The sequence below is a fragment of the Stegastes partitus genome, unplaced genomic scaffold (genome assembly GCF_000690725.1).
Source record: "Stegastes partitus isolate 25-593 unplaced genomic scaffold, Stegastes_partitus-1.0.2 Scaffold953, whole genome shotgun sequence".
Lineage (NCBI taxonomy): Eukaryota > Metazoa > Chordata > Actinopteri > Pomacentridae > Stegastes > Stegastes partitus.
The window spans coordinates 327,410-345,474 of record NW_007578684.1 but is presented as its reverse complement, the minus strand read 5'-3'; the positions used below and the strand labels follow the sequence as shown (position 1 = coordinate 345,474).

Here is an 18,065-nt window from a genome sequence, read left to right as displayed (position 1 = left end):
CGCTTGTCAGTCTCACCAGAGAGGAGACAAGAAGGGAAGTAGATTACCAACATGAGAAGTAAAACATCCACAGTATGCAGAGCGGATGTTTAGTCCACGTGTTGCATCCAGATTTTTAAAAATTTTAGTAAAATAATCAAAGAAATTCAACTTTCGGTTTACAGCATCATAACAGAGACATCTCTGAGTCTCTCTCCGTCTTGCAGGACTTTGTATTACAGTGAAAAATAAGCCAAAAGGGAGTTAAAAGATTAAAAAAAAAGTGACAGAAGCAAAACAGAAACTGCTCGAAGTTCAGCGCTTTAAACATGAATATAAATGATGCAGCGCTGCAGAACGATCCGACCGCGGAGCAGAGCTGAGGTCAGTTTTAATGAGTTTCGCTACTGTATATTTGATTCCTCACTCCCACACTTCCCTCCCCGTGTGTGTGTGTCTGTCTGTGTGTGTGTGTGTGTGTGTGTGTGTGTGCGCAGTTTATAGTGGAGTGTCATGGCAACACGCTGCTGCCTCAGTTCCTGGGCATGTACCGGCTAACGGTGGACGGAGTGGAGACGTACATGGTGGTGACCCGGAATGTATTCAGCCATCGGCTCACCGTGCACCGCAAGTACGACCTGAAGGTACGCAGCGAGACGGCCGGCATTCTCTTCAACAGCTTACTGGCATATTACCCATTTTAATTTGTTGTTAAATTACAGGTAATGACGAGTAAAATAACTGGAAAAAATACACCAAAAAAGAAATTAAAGTTGTGCACTTTTACAAAGAGTGATGTGGTTATTTATTTACACTTAAAATAAGACTCTTAGAAGTGCATTGAAATCAGCGAGGATGTCATTATTTTATAAATATTTGTCGTTTAAAGTAGAATAAGGATAGAAATCATTTTTTTAGATGGTAATTTACATACTTTCCTTGGAATAAATTGCAGATAATATTTTGTAAAATCACAGAAGAAAGTATTAATTTAAATACCCACATCAAAAACCTGTATTTTTTTTTATAATTGCTAATTTGTTTTACTGAAAATGACACTCCTTATAGTTTATTTAAAATAGCAAAAATATCTTCTTTTTTTCCTACAAATGTTTGCCGTTACTGGAGAAAAAAAAAATAGAATAAGGGTGAAAAAGTCGTAGATGATTTTTTAACTGTTAATTTACATGTTGTCCTTGTATTAAATTGATTATATTTAGTAAAATCACAGAAAAAAGTTTGAAGTTACATTTATTTGAGCAGCTTATTTCTCATAATTATTTGCTGTGGTCATTTCAAAAACACTGTCGTTTTGTGTAGCAGGTTTTCTATAGATTAACCAACATATTGGAGCCTTTTTCAGGATTTTTTGTCACCTCCTGAAGAGGTTTTAGGCAGAAAATCACTGAAATTTTTTTTTAAAAATCTGCATTTTTAACTGGTTTGGTTGATTTTGGCTTCATTTACTCAAGAGTAAAATACCTTTTTTTTTAATCAAATGGCCAGAAAAAAACAGAAAAATGCACAGATTTCAGATGAATAAGGTGTCAGTTTTACTTAAGTTTATATTTGAATGCTTAATTCAGTTAGAACTGGGACCAGTCATCTAATGTGGCCACATGCCTGATTTGAATTTAATGTTAAAAGTTTGTTTGTGAACTCTGCCTTCGATCAGAACAGGTTCTTGATTTGCAGATTTTCCTCCTGTCAGATTGTTTGTAATTAAATGTCCAGAGCTTTAATACGTCTTGAACACGTTTTCGTCAGAGAACCTGATCAGTCAAAGGTTCATTGTGGTGTTCTTGCAGGAGATTATAAATCCAGGTCATCGGTAAAGCCCGATAGCTCTCGGTTTGTGGCCAAGATTCCGATTTACAGTAGACTTGAGCGCAGCAAGCTGGAAAATTTAAAAAACCCTTCAGATCAGAAACCTTTTCTCCTGCCAAGAATCCTCCGGAGACAACATCCCTCCGCTTTCTAATGCTGACAGTTTAAAAAGACGCCGTCCTAGTATGGGTGGGTAATATGCTAACGACTCCTCTGATGCACGCGGCGCCGCTTTCAATTAATTCTATTTTTAATTCTTTTTTTTTCTTTTTTTTCCAGGGTTCTACGGTCTCAAGGGAAGCCAGCGACAAGGAGAAGGTGGGTTTCATATCCGCGCGCTGACGGCTGCTGACATGATGGAGCCAGAAATAGGCGCCCTGAGCTCACCCCAGAAGCAAACCTGTCAAATGACGGCTAAATTAAGTAGCTATAAGTAAGCAGATGTATTCCAGTGGAACCTCGCGCGCTGGCCTCCCGCCGCCGGAGGGGAGCGTTTAGTGTGTCAGCAGACGGTCATTAAGTCTCGCTGTCTAGTCAGACGTTTAAGGACCACTGTTGATTCTGACCTTAATCTCCTGTCCTATTATAATAATTATGACTGTATGAGTGGTAGAGCTGCACATGTAGGTGTGGCTCGTAGACCTCTGAATGTTTTACAACCAAATAAAGCGTACTATATATATATAAAGCCAACATGTTTCCTGATATTATCGTTTTCTTCTCTCCAGGCGAAAGAACTCCCCACTTTTAAAGACAACGACTTCCTGAATGAAGGCCAGAAGCTGCAGATAGGAGACGACAACAAGAAGTACTTTTTGGAGAAGCTAAAACGGGACGTCGAGGTGAGAAACACGTCCAGCAGTGTGACACCACAATTAACTCAGAGTTCAAAGTATCTGTCCCAGAATAACATCTAAAAACATCTAAATTTGCTTCACAGGTTTTATTTTTAGATTTTTGTTGTTCTGGCAGTGGAGCTGTCAGTGTGTGAAATTAACAGATGGGATTGTGGGTTTATTTAAAGCAGTGAAGGAAATATTAATATTAAATGAAATGGTAGAACAATAGGTTGGCAACATCTGATTAAAAAAAGGAAGTTTAAAGCCAAAAACGACTGTCAGAAGCTGACTTTGGTGAGTCTACCGCAGTGAAATGGACAAATGAGGAAATGAAATGAAGTTGAAATACACAAAGACGCCTGAAAGCTACAAACACAGACGTCATGTTAGGATTTGTACGGAAACAACCAGATTAAAATGATTGGAATATTATGTCAACACTCTTTTGAAGTTATGAAGAAAATATGAGGAGCTGAACATGATCCAAAAGAAAATAAAGAAAAAATAATAACAAAAAAATAGCAGAACAAAAGTTTGACCACATCTAATACAAGAAAAGGGAGTTTAGTTAGAAAATACAAACAGTTTGTTCTGTTACGTCGTAGGTTTAATATATTTGGGTAAATAATAATCGTTCGTTGCAGTAGTTTGATTTTATTAGGAGTCATTTTAATTGAGGGTATTATTTAATTTCTTGCTTTAAGTTTACTGTAGTTGTTTTTTTAAATGCTGGTCTTGTGTCGTGGGTTATTTAATGATTAATCAAATAGACTTCCTGATTGCGAGTAGTTTTTTTTTTATGTGGTTCCCATTATTGGTGTCAAACACGTGATGAACTCTTCTGTGGAGATGCTGCGACTTGTCGGCATAATCGATGCATCAACATCAATATATTTCTGATCTTATTGTTGTGAAGTGACTTCAGCCAGTTATCGATCAGCTCCATTCAACGCTACAGTCTCAGACGACGACGGCTGCAGCAGCGTTCGATGATTCGGTTCCGTGTAAAGGTTTCAAAGGTGTCAGAAGTCCGGGAGAAGTTGGTTCGTTGGCTGCAGAGTTTTAGATTTCAGAGCACAGTGGCACTGAACACCTGAAGAGGAAACACCAAGGCCCCTCGGCACAGACGCACTTTGCTTCTCCTGCGCTCGTATATGCCGCATTTTAATTCATCTGAATTCCCAGTAAAGCTCTTCTCATTTACATATTTTTCTATTTCTGTTGTCAGACGGCAGAATCGGTTTGAAACGATGCCTGAACGCGGCTCTTTACACGCTAACCTGCCGTCACTTCAAACGGCTCCTCTGCAGCTAAAATCCTGGTTTTCATAACGACGACGAAATCACCAAAAACATTAACGAGTTAAAGACGACGGCTGTGAAGTAGATTTACATCTAAAGTCAGACACAATAAGGAGAATAAAGGAGCTGCTTTGGCTGCTTCTTCACCTGTTAAGGCCTTTCATAGAAACTCATTTTTCCTTCGGCGTTGCACTTCTAGCTTTAATAAGAATCCCTCGTCTTTTTATTTATTTCTACCAGCTTTACACTTTGATGTGTTTGTTTACAGGCTGCATAAGACAACAGCGTACAGTCTGCAAAATCTAAAATACGCGAAATGGTCAATTAATTGTTTAAAAATAGTCAGTAGATAAATAAATAAATAGTTGTTGGTCGCAGCCGACACTCCTGCAGTCGCACGGTTTCTTGGGTCTACAGGTGCGGAAATGAGACCCTTTTTATTATGTTTACTTCTGCTTCCTCTAAAAGTGTTTCCCCTTCGCTAGCATGCATCATCACAGGTCTTTTTTCCAACAGCGTGTAAACGCAGCAGCTTGCTTCAGACTAATGTTGTGGAACAAAGGATTTCTGCTCCTCTGTCTTCACGTCTCACCTTCGCTTTTGTCTCATATTCTCGCTTGGAGAAGTTAAGACGCGTTAGCATCATGAAAAGTACTCACAGAAGTAAACATTAACATAAACAATGTGAGTTTTAAAGGTCAGTGGTGAAAATGGCAGCGTTCACCATGTTTGTCAGGAATACACAGCATGTGTTTTAGTGAATGATGTTGAATAAATAAGTCATAATGAGATTAGAATAAGTTTTGCATTGCATGGAAGAATTGACAAATTGGGTATTTTTTGCTTCAGGGACGACTGCAGTGTTATTAAATGTAGTCGCACTTTACTCTGCTGAGAATGTACGCTTGCTTGATCTCACGTTTTAAAAATCTGTTAAATTTTCAAGGGAAAAGTGTTGAAAAGTCAAATTTCTAAATAGTATTCACTTAATTTGTGTTTTGTATGAACACCTGCAGGCCTTAAAAAGTCTGAAAAAGTTCTGGTTCAGACTTAAAAAGCAATAAAACGTCTTGAAACTAAAATATCAGTACGTTAACTTCTATCTACGTGGTTCCAGACTATCAGAAGACGTTAGACACTGAATTAAACTGGCACAACAGTGGGGAAGCTCATCGACGCAAATTAGTTTGAACAAAATCTCATTATTCTGTAATCGGATCAATTCTGAACCAGTCGTCTGCCTCGTATCTGTGAGCATGACTTGTTTTATTAATTCATTATATTATCAGGGATCCTTGTTAAATTACAGCCAAGAATCATGGAGCTTATTGTTCTGACTGATTTTGACTAATCTGACTGTGAAAAAGTATTAAATGTCGTATTAATCCTGCAGAAACCAATCACTAGAGTTTTTTGTCATCCAGCTGAGTTTAATAATCACGACACGATCATGTATCTCATGTGAGGCTGCCATCGAGTTCGTTCTGACCTTTGCGACTGCTTCCTGTTGCGTCTCAGTTCCTGGCCACCCTGAAGATCATGGACTACAGCCTCCTGGTGGGGATCCATGACGTGGAGCGAGCCGAGCAGGAGGAGATGGACGTGGAGGGCGGCGGCGAGGAGGACGAGTACGAGAACGACGGGATGGGAGGCGGCGTGCTCACCGGCTCCTTCGGCACGCCTCCCGACAGCCCCGGGAACCCCCTCAACTGCGGGGGGTTCTTCGGGCCCGGGGAGTTCGACCCCTCCGTGGACGTTTACGCAATCAAGAGCCACGACAGTGAGGAGCCTCGTCTTTCAGCCGTAGCTTTACAATTACAGGACAAAAATAGTAGAAAAATAACAGATAGATAGCAGCAGCACAGCAGCTCACACACTGCATTTAAGAAAAACAACAAAACTAACGTGCAGTTAATGTGTGAATTGTGCAGGTAGAGACGATGCTGTTTACAATACAAAAGATGGCATTTAAAGTTCTTAGTGTCGTATAAAAATAGAAGTAGTACACAGCTCTTTTTAAACAGTGCTGTGTGTTTCATTTTTTTTTAGATCATTTTGTTAGTTGTGTGGGGCTGTAAGGTGGCTCAGTGGTTAGCACTGTTGTCTTGAAGCTAGAAGGTTGCTGGTTCGCATCCCGGTGAGGACACCTGGGATCTTTTTGCATGGAGTCTCCCCGTGCAGCGTGGGTTCTCTCCAGGTTCTCCGGCTTCCTCCCACAAGGTCCAAAAACATGTTGAGGTTAATTGGTGATTGTAAATTGTCCGTAGGTGTGAATGTGAGTGTGCTTGGTTGTCTGTCTCTAAGTGTAGCCCTGTGATAGACTGGTGACCTGTCCAGGTGAACCTGTCTTCACCCTGAGTCAGCTGGGATAGACTCCAGCCCCCCATGACCTTAGTGAGGATTAAGCGGGGTATAGATAATGGATAGTTGTTTTGTGTTGTAATTATTCACCACTGTGGTTTTTTTTTTAATTTACTGCTGATTGTAGGACAAATTGGCACTCTGGGATATTAAAGTTCACCTTTTAACTTAGAGCACTTAAAACTCAGTAGAGCAAGTGGAAGGAAGCTTGTGTCGTTTGTTTTTTTCCCTCCAGGTGCTGAAAGTTAAACCCTCCCGATGTGTTGCAGGTGCTGTGAAGAAGGAGGTGTACTTCATGGCGATCATCGACATCCTCACGCACTATGACGCTAAGAAAAAAGCTGCACATGCTGCCAAAACTGTGAAACACGGGGTGAGTGCTGAGACAAGAAAAGGACAGAAATCACCACAATGCAGATGAATAACGCAGTAGTTTGCAACTTTCTGAATGCCTTCAGTTCACTTTGAAAATGTAGTGAGGGGCTGCTGCTATAGCTCACCTGGTTGAGCTGGTGACCCATAATGCAGTGGTCAAGGGTTCGAATCCCACTGATGGCGCTTTGCTGCAAGTTCTTCTCTTCCACTTTCCTCTCTCTCTTGACTATTAATCTAATAAAGGCAAAAAAAATAACTTAAAAAAATAAAAAACTTAGTCAGTCTTCATCTGAGGTTTGCTGACAATGAGGTTTAACTTTGGATTTCATGGAGACTGAGCCTCATCATCCAGCACTGCCAAGTGGTGCAACCAACATTTATGTTAAACTGACTTATTTTTAAAATGATGTATTTCCTCTTAAACCGTGCAAGAAATCCTAGATGGCATGTTTGCATTCATTCAATCCTGATTTAAACTCCAAATACACTGAAGTACGGAGGTCTCATTTATAGAGAAAGATAGATGCACGCAAATAAAAAAACTATTATTAAAATAAAGCATTAGGAATAGCGTTTAAAAGCAAATATATGAGCTAAAAACCAGAACAGTTGGAAGTAAAATAAGACGAATTGGACGAGATAGAACTTAGTAGAATGTTGTAATCATAAGGAAGTTTACATGTCAGTGGAGGCTGGACTTAAAGTTCTGGGACTAAATTAGTCTTTCCAGTATCGGTGGCATCTGTGTGCACTCGTAAAAATGATGTTTTTCAAGTTTGTAAAACCAATAACTTGAGGAAATGTGTGGCATTCTGACTGTGTTGTTCCTCACAGAGGACATGGCTGAGTTCTCTCTACTTCTAGTCCTGCTTGTTCTGTCTCCATAGAGGTGCACAAATTAACACACGATGAAGAAAAATGTGACGGAACAACACCCAGAACCAGCTTGTCTCTGTTTTAAATCACTGCACATTAAAATATATTTGTGTTTGAGAAAAGTGTGAGAAAGGTCACTGTTTCTTGACATTTTATTGACCAAGTAAGTAGTTTCTTAGTTAAAAAAAACAAAACAAAACTGATGAATCAAAAGTGAAAATGATGATTTTTTTTAGCAGTAAATATCATTTTTATGCTACTTTTTCAGTCTCATGTTATCCTCCTGATTATTTTCTTGATTGATCGGTTAGAAAACAGTGAAACGTGTCCATCAGTGACGTCCTGAAATGTCTTGTTTCATTCCCAAGACATTTAGTTTACTGTCATAGTGTTGTACTTGTTTTGTTGCACTAAGCTCCACACAGGACTGTCCTCCTCCACATATTAGTTAGTTATCTATCTATCCATCTATCCATCTATCTACCTACCTACCTACTCAAATCAGTCAGTTAGTCATTACAGCTCTGTCTTTAAGTAATTTCTTTTCCCTTTCCATTCCTCAGGCGGGGGCCGAGATCTCGACGGTGAACCCGGAGCAGTACTCCAAACGATTCTACGAGTTCATGTCCAACATCTTATCATAGACTCATCTCCCAGTCCAAGCCAGTCGCACTTCTCGTCATAGGTCTGTCAAGACGACGCCACTTACTTGTTTCTCTCCTCCCTCGCCTCGGTGTAGGTCCGTCTCCCGAACGCCTCTTTCTCTCTTTAGAAGAAAAAAATAAAAACAAAAAGAAGAAAAACAAAAAAAAAAAACCCAACAAAACTTCCAGCGTCCTCCCACAGCCAGCACCAGCCTGGCAGGACGGATGCATCCAGCCTGTTACAGTCCCCACATCACCACCACCACCACCGCCGCCGCCGCCTCCTCAAACTCGTGAAAAGCCCCTCACCGGATCTGGATCCTGCTAATCTCCCTATTTTTTAAAAAAGAAAAGTCCTCCTCAGCCACCTTGTCGCTCCTCACGCCAGCACGGAAACTGTCTCACTAATGCCTTGAACGAGTGTGTCAGCTTCAGCAGTTAACAGTCCGTTAGTAGAGTCTCTTCGGTTTCTGTTCATGTTGTTGTTGTTCTTATGATTTCTATTAGACACACACACAGACACACACACACACACAGATGTAAACACAGATGCAGAATGGTCAGATTGCATGACAAACTCCTTCGACAGTCGCCATCAGGCTTCTCTCTCTCTCAGCAACAAAGAATAAAAAAAAAAAAGACAAGACAAATTTGGAATGACAGGGGATAAACACATTAATATATAATGGTGTATTAAGTAAATGAATGCAATATCAAAAAATGCATGGCTGACGTGTACATGAGACTCCACCAGTCGACAAACATCAAACCACTGAACTTCTGAGTGTTACGACGAAAACGACAAAAAAAGAGAAAAAAAAAAAAATCGGTGTTTGAATGTTATGTTGCCATATTGTTTTTGAATATTTCTGAAAAATTTTAACCGTGAGCTTGGTGGAGGTCGGTCTAAGAGAAAAAAAAAAAAAAAAAACTCAACATAAAAAGGGGAATTCTGCAGCAAATACTTGTTTTATTACCATAAGGATCATTTTTATATCTTGTTTACATTAATGTAGCAATTTTGTGTTTGTATACAGTATTGTTTTGTTACCAACAGACATTAGGAAAAAAAGGTTACTTGAAAAAAAAATGATTCATTGCATATTAAAGGGAGTTTTATCTTGTTTTCGTTTGGCTGCGCTCGTTTCTTCTTCCAGCTCGTGCAGGATTCTTCGCCTTTGATGCCACCGCGGGTGTCGTTTTCGGCTTTGGAAACAGAAAAGTGTTCAGTTGTCGGCCGAGGAAGACGGAAAGATGGCTTATTTGGAACCTTTTGTTATGATTTCAAAGTCGAGACGCTAATTAGGCAGCATTTGGTGTCAGTTGACTGGTTCGCGAAAAGGTACTCGAGTTCATTAAATCTTGAATTTTAGTCATCGCGTCTGGTTCACATCCACGTCTGACTGATTTATAATTGAAAAACGGGTCTAATCTAAATTTTTTTCCCCATCATTGTCGGACAATATTCAACTGTTTCCAGATTTCTTTTCAGGTGTTTTTGCCTCTATTTTGACAGGGACAGTGCAAAGAATGACGAGAGAGCAGCAGGGAAATGACATGCCGGGATTCAAACCAGAGATCTGCAGCTCAGGGGACACGCGGTACGCATCCCAACCACTCGGCACTATGATCGCAACACACACACAACTGATTTTAATGTTTGAGTCTTGATCAGTGTGGCTACATTACACTCCGACAAGCTCTTTGGTGACCTGAGATCACAGCAGTTTGAGTAATTCAGCTGCTCCTTGTGTCACTTTTTAAGACCCGAAGCACAGAATATTTAAAGAGATATCACAAATATTAAGTTGTTTGGTGCAGAGACTAGAATTAAGTTTACATAACAGATCTGAAAGGTTCTATTAACAACAACGTGAGACATTTTGTTTGAACCCATGTTTGTTTATTGCGCAATATGAATAAGAAGGGGGGGAAAAAGGAGACAGTACAGGCATCATTTTTATACAAAACATCCGTGTCAGTGAAGTGCAGACAGAAACCGGAGCTCTAGTCCATCCTGGCCTTCAGGGTTCGTGTGGTGATCTTGTCTTTCTCGCTGAAAGAGAAAAGAAAACATGCCGGCATCAATATAAAATCACAGCAAGTCAACACAGGAGGCGTTCAGGTACAGTACTGGGCTGTAGGACAACTGAGCTCTGGAGCAGAGGTAAGCCCGACACTCAACACGTGCAGGTAAATAAAAGAGAAATGTGCTTCTGATGGTGTTCACAGATGCAACAACAAGCTCGTGTAGACTAGAGCTGCACCAGTTGATCAGTTACTCAACTATTGTGTGAGAAACTATATTTTCTGGTTTCTTTGCTCCTCAATGACAGTAAACTGAATATATTTTGGATAAAATAACATTTGCAAACATGATCTTTAACTTTAGGAAACACTGATTGAAATTTTTTTACCATTCTCAGACATTTCATTGATTAAAAAAAACAAAAAAAACAACTCTGATTAATCGATAAAGAAATTGATGGATTAATCGACAATAAAATCAGTTGGTAGTTGTAGCCGTGTTGTGTTTACTGAACTCTACAGCATGCAAAATGTGTGGTTAGATTGGAGCTGCAACAATCAATCAATTAGGTTTAAATTAATCACCAACTGCTTTGATAGTCATTCAGTCTGAGTAATATTTTCAGGAAAAGAGCTTGTTAGATGTGATTATGTTCCTTTTTTTGACTCTTATGACAGTAAATCTTCAGGCTGTGGACATCACGCTGGGTTTGGAAAATACTCATCAACGTTTAACATTTTATTGACCAAACACTTAATGGCTTAACAAAATAAAAACTCCAACAGATTAATTGCCAATGAAAACAATCCCTAGTTTCAGCCCTCAGTGTAAACAGCTGGATTATAAACTACAAGTGCATTAAACGCCCTCCGTGTGGAGTGGTGCAGGCAACTTACATGACGTGTACGACGACTCCCATTCCAGACACTGCATCTCTGTCCACAGCGTTCAGCATCGCCTGCGAGATGGTCTCAAACAGGTCCTCTGGTTCCTGCATCATCGGTAACATTTGTCAGATTAACAGTCGCGAAAATGGGAAAAAGTTTGACTTAGAAACAACCGAGGATAACCAAACCATAAATACAGCTCACATGCTGCACAAGAATAGGTGGCGTAAAAAGAAAATAGATATTTTAGGTAACAAATTGGAAATTATTCTTCTTTGCCTGTTGAACAAAACCTTTCTGATCTTGTAATTTGCTGCTAAAAAGTTAAGTTTGAATGTTTTCTACAGGTTAATGTTAACAACATCTCACTGCACAAACATGCACACATTCCTCACAAGGACCTGACTAAGAAAATACTAATATACACATTAACAAATGGCAGTAACTGTCCTTTAGCTTTCATGGCTAGCAGCGTATTCAAACTTTAGGTAATACTGACCATGTCTGGCTCCCACAAAGATTCACACATGCCGTACATCTGCTCCGAGCAGGTGCCGCTCACAACAAAGTCTTCCGTCACCATGGGGCAGCCGATCAAATCCAGGGAGCAGATGAAAGGCTCCAAGGTTTTGGGGTCGAGTCCGGCGATGACGGGCTCGATGTAGTATGGCCCAAACCTGGTGAGAGAATCAGTCTTTTACTTTCCCTGCAAGCACTTATGCTGTCACACGAGGGCAACGTTCTCAGTATGATTTGTCCAAACACTAGGTCAATGCACTCACCTCCTCTCATACAACAGGTTGGACACCATGCTCATGAAGGTTTTGGGTTTGATTTGGCGACCCTCCTTCAGCTCATACAGGTTCAGTCTGAATTTAAGCCTCTGAGATCTACACACAAGACAACAAGTTACCATCAGTGTGATCAGGGAGAAGCTACCTTTTCATCAGTCCTGACAGGTTCGACATTAGATGTTACTCTAACTACAAATAATGTGGGTTACTATCCTGTGTTGATGTCTAAACCAAGCAGTGTGGTGATGACCTCAGTCTTGAGGTTTTCTGTAAAGTTGTGTTTTTTGTTTTTCTTGTGCAAATGCTGAAGATATGAGAGTTGTCAGAGTTCAAACTTGTCGTCATGCAGGATGCTGAGGTTAGACACACTCACACTGTCTGAACATCAGTAGCCAGACCAGCCAGCCCGATGTACAGCCGCTCTCCCATGGGGAAGATCTTCTGGAAGTCTGTGGTAACCATCTGAGCCTGAATGCCGTACCTCCGGTCCGCTGCGATCGCCACGCAGTTCTTCCCCCGCATGGCCATGACGGCCCCTCCGTTATAGGACATAATAGACTGGATGGTGAAGAAGTAAGTGAGTCAGTCAGTCACAGAAACATTATCAGCAAAAACTAATAAATAAAATAAGTGACACATAGAGCTGCAACAATTAAATGAAACATCAATTAGTGTCACCTATTAAATTAATTGCCAACTATTTAGATAATGGAGTAAACAGTAAACAAAAAGTTTAAAAATTCTTCAACTGCAGCTTCTAAAATGTGAATACTTTCTGGTTTCTTTCCTCCTTTATAACAGTCAACTGAATATCTTTAACTTGTGGACAAATTGATCTGGGGTTTCAGGAAACACAAATTGAATCCATTAATCGAGAAAACGATTGACAGATTTATTAAATAATGAGAACAACCACCAGTTGCAGCACTACCACTGAAGGAATTTAAGCAAAAACCTGCTGTTTCAAGATGTCACAATAAGATGTGACAGATTACGGCTGAACAATCGATTTCTACTTGAAACTGCAATTTGAAACAATGCAGTCAGCAAACTGTAAGGTCTACAATACAAGATATATGTTTAAAAAGTTTAATCTGTCAATATTTTTTACAAATTCATGCTGTCGTTCTTGTGGGACAGTCACGCTTTTCATGGTGTTTAAATGCTCCATCACATGTTTTAAATAATGAATACTGAAGTGAAGCAAGACTTTACAAAATTATATCCACAATTAAATATGTCTGTAACATCTGTTAGTAAAATCTGAACGAGATATTTTCCCCACACCATTTGCCATTTGCTTTCAAAGCCCCTACCATGAGTATTTAATTAAATAGAATATTTCTAGAAATTAAAAAAAAAAAAAAAAAAGGAACAACCACCTCATCTGGGCTCCATGTAAAATACAGTTGAGTACTTCGTAACAGACACCATAAATTTTAAAGGTATCCAAATAATCGAGCAGGATTATTGCTGACAAACGTCTTAACATGTAGCGGTAATTAAACCAACTCAAACTGGAACTAACGAGAGGATTAACAAAGGAGACATGTCTGAAATATCCGTGAGATATTAGTAAACCTGATCATACTTGGCTACAAAAAGTGAACTGTAGATGGCAGGTGTTAGTTTGCTGTTCACGGTTTCTTTGTGAAATCCAGGTGTTAATTACTGATTTACTTCAACTATCCAAGCTCACAGAGTCTGATCAATGTTAGCTGAAATTTTGCTCGGTCACAGAAACAAAATATGCTTGAAGTGAATTTAGGATTTGACAGTAAGTAAACAGAAAGTTACTGAACATCACAGTCATTAGCAGAAGTGCAGCTAGCAAAAGGCTAAGTAGTTAGCTTTCCGATTTTTACCGGCTATTAGATTTTATTCTTCTGTTTAGTTACCTTAAATATCTCTTACAATGTGTAAGTAAATTCAGACAACTTATAAAAGCTTATGTTCACACTTGTTGGCAGTTATTTATATTATTAATGCTAGCTAACTTTGGAGAGCATGCTAAATTGCTGTGTCCATTAGCTAGCATCATTAGCTTCGCCAATCTCTTGCAGTTTTTAATCTTATTAACTCATTTTTGCACAATTTTATCCAGTAAACCACATTACAGTGATCTAATGTGTGATGTTCTTACCATTGTGACGGTGTTGCTGTTTATCCCCCAACTATTAGAACCTAAAACTGCGCTCCTTCTTCGCTGTTATGAATGACTACTAGCTTCCCAGAGTGACTACACGATTTAGAAACACAGAGATCACACTAGCTTGATTTTTCTAATGCGCGAATTTCATTGGCTGGATGAAAACCACGTTGGGCAAAGCCCTGTTCTCATTGGCTAATACCAGCTGGGGCGCACGTAGTTTGGTTGACGTGTGCGGAAGCGAAATTAAAACGAGGAATTTTCTGTGAAAACGCTTCAAAACTGAGCTGTCACTGTCACCGGGTGAGGCATGCAACCAGCAACAGCTTTTCTGGTAATTATTATTGATACATGACAATAAACAACTGAAAGAAAATATTCAAATTCTGGCAAATTAACCCTCTGAACTCCAAGCAGTTCCTAGTCTATTTTAATTCACTGTGGGTTTGTTATTCACTCTTATGTAAAGTCATGCACCTGCATGAAAACAGCACAACCATCCCTGAACAACAAAGTTATAGAAAGATATATACATTTTAAAAAGTTGAATTTTTTTATTTATGTGGCTTTTTTCCTACCCAAGTGCCCACAGCTGCTACCAATACTGGGAAACAGTGACTCTACACACTACAGATATTCTGCTATTTACAGTTTTAAGCCTCTGCAAACTTGGAATTCCTCACACCACTCTGCAGATGTTTCACCATGCTGCATCTATCTTCCAACAACTTGTTCCTTTGCTACTATTGCATGTGCGTGCAGTTGCACAGAATAGTGCAGTATTTTATGCTTTTTGCAGTATCTGGTTACTGCAAACAATTTTTAGTGAATTTTAAATGGAATATGTAGAATTGATGAACTATCATCATCTTAAGTTGAGGTCTGGTACCATTTGTCGCTCACGATTCCTTCCAAGGACCATCAGAAAGTTATAAATCTGATGATGGTTTATGCTGTCACAGTTCCTTGCTCTGATAAATGGTGTGATTTTGGCGATTTTTGTAAGCGATAACATACCTTTCAAACCTGCTAGTGGGTTGTGGGGTTCAGAGGTTTAATGTCTGGTCAGTTGACAAATAAGTGGTAAATTATCCAGCATCGATGTGGAGCCAGCGGTTTGCAGGAATGTTTTATATATAAATTCTCAGTAAACAACCTGATAAAACTGCTCAGAAATAATAGCAGCCAGACAGTTGTGGTCTAAATAGATACTCAAAAGTAATTGTAAGTGTTCTAATTATTATCATTGGTAGTAGTAGTAGTAGTAATAACAATAATAATAATAAGAAGAAGAAGAACCAAATTGCAGGAGCTCCCATTTCTTTGGTAAAGGTAAATAGCGTAGCATGAATAAATGACGTATTGTGGTGCCACAGAGACGTCTCGTCTTCATTTTCTTCAGATGTAAGAAAACACGCTTGTTTGGAAATGACCACAGTAAAACTCACAATATTACTATTATATAGATATATTTTTCAGGGGGTAAACAAATACAAAAGTTTCCATTAAAAACATGACTGATGTAGCAGTATTAGTCAAAATCAATGCACTGTGACCTTTTTTTGCCTACAGTTTAGCCCTAATGAGAGAATTCCTGGGAAAAGATATGTTTGTTTTAAAAAAAAAGGAAAGATAGAATAAATAAAGACACTCCAGAAATTGAGTTTATGTATATCTGTTTCTACTCACATCAGTACACTAAACGTATATTACAAAAAAACTGAGATAAAACAGGTCCTATCATTCTGTAAAAACAATATACTGTACAAAGTTAGGACTACATCGACCTTATGAAGGGATATTTGAGTTCTAAAAAGTAGGAATTGTGTGAAATAACAGTTTTATGACCATTGTTGAATCTGCCTTTCAAGACAGCTGGGTTTCCCTGACAGACTCCCACCACAACGTCCAGATCATTAAAGAGAGACACCAGGTGGAGGGCATCGCGTTCGCAGGTGTATTCAGTCAGTTCAGAGTCTGTGCCGTTAACGTCTCGTGTCTTCATCTCTTCATGAAGTTGTCGAGGGACGCCGGCGTCCTCTGAATCGAGTGGATGTTCCTCTTCACCCTGTCCTCTAAGGAGGAGCTCGCTGCACTTTCCAGCTTCATGTTACTGTGAGAAGAAAAAGGTCAGTGTTACCCAATCTGAAGTGTAACAGCAGAGACACATTGTTTAACATACATCAGGTGACTTGAGTCCACAAACCCTCTGACTGAACTTACTGGATGAAGCCAGCATGCCGGTCGTGTTTGGCGTTTTGCTCCCTCTGCTTTTCCTGCTCGTCCTGCCTCTTGTATCGCTTCACGTTGTTCTCTCTGTCCTCCTCCCTCTGCTTGGCCTGGTCCATCATCTCACGCCTCTTTCGCTCCAGCTCCTCTGCAGAGAGCTTCCTACAGCAGGCAGGACAACAGAGAAAATTAGCTGATTCGGTGTGGGTGGTGATAAAAACAAGCCTCTGAATAACAGATTCAAACTGCATTTTCTGCGTTACCTTATTGCAGATCATCAGAGCAAGAACAACACCAGTAAAAGAGGTGGAATAGTTATGTTTTGCCAGCTTAAATGGTACAGCAACCCAGCTGTGACAAAGTGGGTTTAAGACGAAAGACTGCAGGTCAAAGCTGCACGGTTTAATGGATTAGTTGTCAGCTGTTTTGATGGACAAGGACAAAAAGCAGTTACAATTCTCCTATTCCAGTTTAAATGTGAATATTTCCTGGTTTCCTTCCTCTCTTGTAACTTGAATATCTTCAGGTTGTGGACAAAACTAGACATGTGAGGACGTCATCTTGGGCTTTGGGGAACAATGTGTTACATTTTTTCACAATTTTGTAAAACTTTATAGACCAAACAACTAATCAATGAATCCAGAAAATAATCAACAGATTCAATAATGTACATATTTGCTAGTTGCGGCCCTACTGGAGGGAAACTCCAAAACTGTGATCTAATAAGAAGAGGGTGAAACTAGTAAACAAATAATGAATCTCAGTCACAATACTGTCACTCTTTAGACTATATCAAGGACTTTCTGACTCTTGCACACTGCCTGACTTGCAGAAATGCACCTATTTGCTGATGTTTCAGTGCTCGACCTTCATCAGGCAAGATAACACAGCACTAAAACTGTGACATTTTATGATGTGCTCGTCGTTCTCCTGCACAGAGTTGGATCGTTTGCAGGCTCTCGCCATCAGATGCGTGTGTTTTCTGGAGATGTGTGAGCTCTTACTTGGACACCGGGTTCCTCTGCCTTTGATATCGGTCCCTCTGTGGGCTCGGAGCTCTGGCTTCCGTCTTCTTGTCTCCTCTGTGTGAGGAGGACGAGTAGGAGCGACTGTCCTTGTGGTTCCTGGGAGGTGATCTGGATCGGCTCCTCTCACGGCGGCCTGAGTGGTTGGACGGAGCTGAGGCCTGCTGATGTCGGCCAGAGGGGAGCTGAGAGGGAAGATTTAACATTTAGGACTTATGTGCTCTCACAAATCTGTTAGGGAAATAGACAACAAACATCCCAGTAAAATTGCCTGGAAACTAGAGCTGTAGCATCACTCGTGTTACCTTCTTAAAGGGGAAAAGTGTAACATCAAAAGCCTTCCAGGGTTGATCTAGTAACTTCAGCAGCAGGAGGAGCAGACTTTGAACTAATCCACCATAATGGAGACTGCTATTAGTAACTTATTTAATGAACATTTACTCAGAGTTGCCTCCAAAGAAGTCGTCAATGTGGCTGCATTTTGCTCAAACTGATTTGCGGACAGCAGCTTGAGCTCAACAACCAACGTGTCAGATCGTCTATAAACAGCAGCTACCTCGTCTGTGTTTTATTCCTCAACAGTTCTTTTACTGCAACCACCAGTTGATGTAGGTCTATTTTTAAAAGAAAATCCTGCTCACTGACCTGTAGGCCGTAGCCTGGAACATGATGGGAACGAGATCTGTTGTCTGCTGAAGAGTCGTCGCGCGAGTGTGACCTGAAAACAAAATATTAAAACCGTTTATTTAT

At 40.0% G+C, this 18,065-nt stretch overlaps 3 protein-coding genes across 3 annotated transcripts in view; 1 reads left to right on the top strand and 2 right to left on the bottom strand.

Moving 5' to 3' along the window:
• Window positions 1-428: 428 nt before the first annotated feature.
• LOC103366550 (phosphatidylinositol 5-phosphate 4-kinase type-2 beta) lies at window positions 429-9,327 on the top strand (the record flags this gene model as incomplete). The annotated part of the gene is made up of 6 exons (XM_008294320.1): window positions 429-623; window positions 2,086-2,124; window positions 2,535-2,648; window positions 5,465-5,726; window positions 6,577-6,680; window positions 8,122-9,327. Coding segments are annotated over 6 exons (795 nt in total), but the record flags the coding sequence as incomplete, so codon positions are not given.
• Window positions 9,328-10,083: 756 nt separating this feature from the next.
• On the bottom strand, window positions 10,084-14,166 carry psmb3 (proteasome 20S subunit beta 3). Its single transcript, XM_008294314.1, has 6 exons — window positions 14,056-14,166; window positions 12,286-12,470; window positions 11,901-12,008; window positions 11,618-11,795; window positions 11,128-11,222; window positions 10,084-10,258 (listed from the first exon to the last, which is right to left on the bottom strand). The coding sequence occupies exons 1-6, from the start codon at window positions 14,056-14,058 to the stop codon at window positions 10,210-10,212; spliced, it is 618 nt and encodes a 205-aa protein (XP_008292536.1). The 5' UTR covers window positions 14,059-14,166; the 3' UTR covers window positions 10,084-10,209.
• A 1,347-nt stretch (window positions 14,167-15,513) lies between these two features.
• Window positions 15,514-18,065, bottom strand: part of LOC103366549 (pre-mRNA-splicing factor CWC25 homolog) — an 8,832-nt gene continuing 6,280 nt past the window's right edge. Inside the window, exons 2-5 of the mRNA XM_008294319.1 lie at window positions 17,961-18,033; window positions 17,295-17,500; window positions 16,285-16,452; window positions 15,514-16,174 (exon numbers count right to left, since the gene is read on the bottom strand). Coding sequence (XP_008292541.1) covers window positions 16,063-16,174; window positions 16,285-16,452; window positions 17,295-17,500; window positions 17,961-18,033 — 559 coding nt within the window. The 3' untranslated portion in view covers window positions 15,514-16,062. The remainder of the gene's footprint in view (window positions 16,175-16,284; window positions 16,453-17,294; window positions 17,501-17,960; window positions 18,034-18,065) is intronic.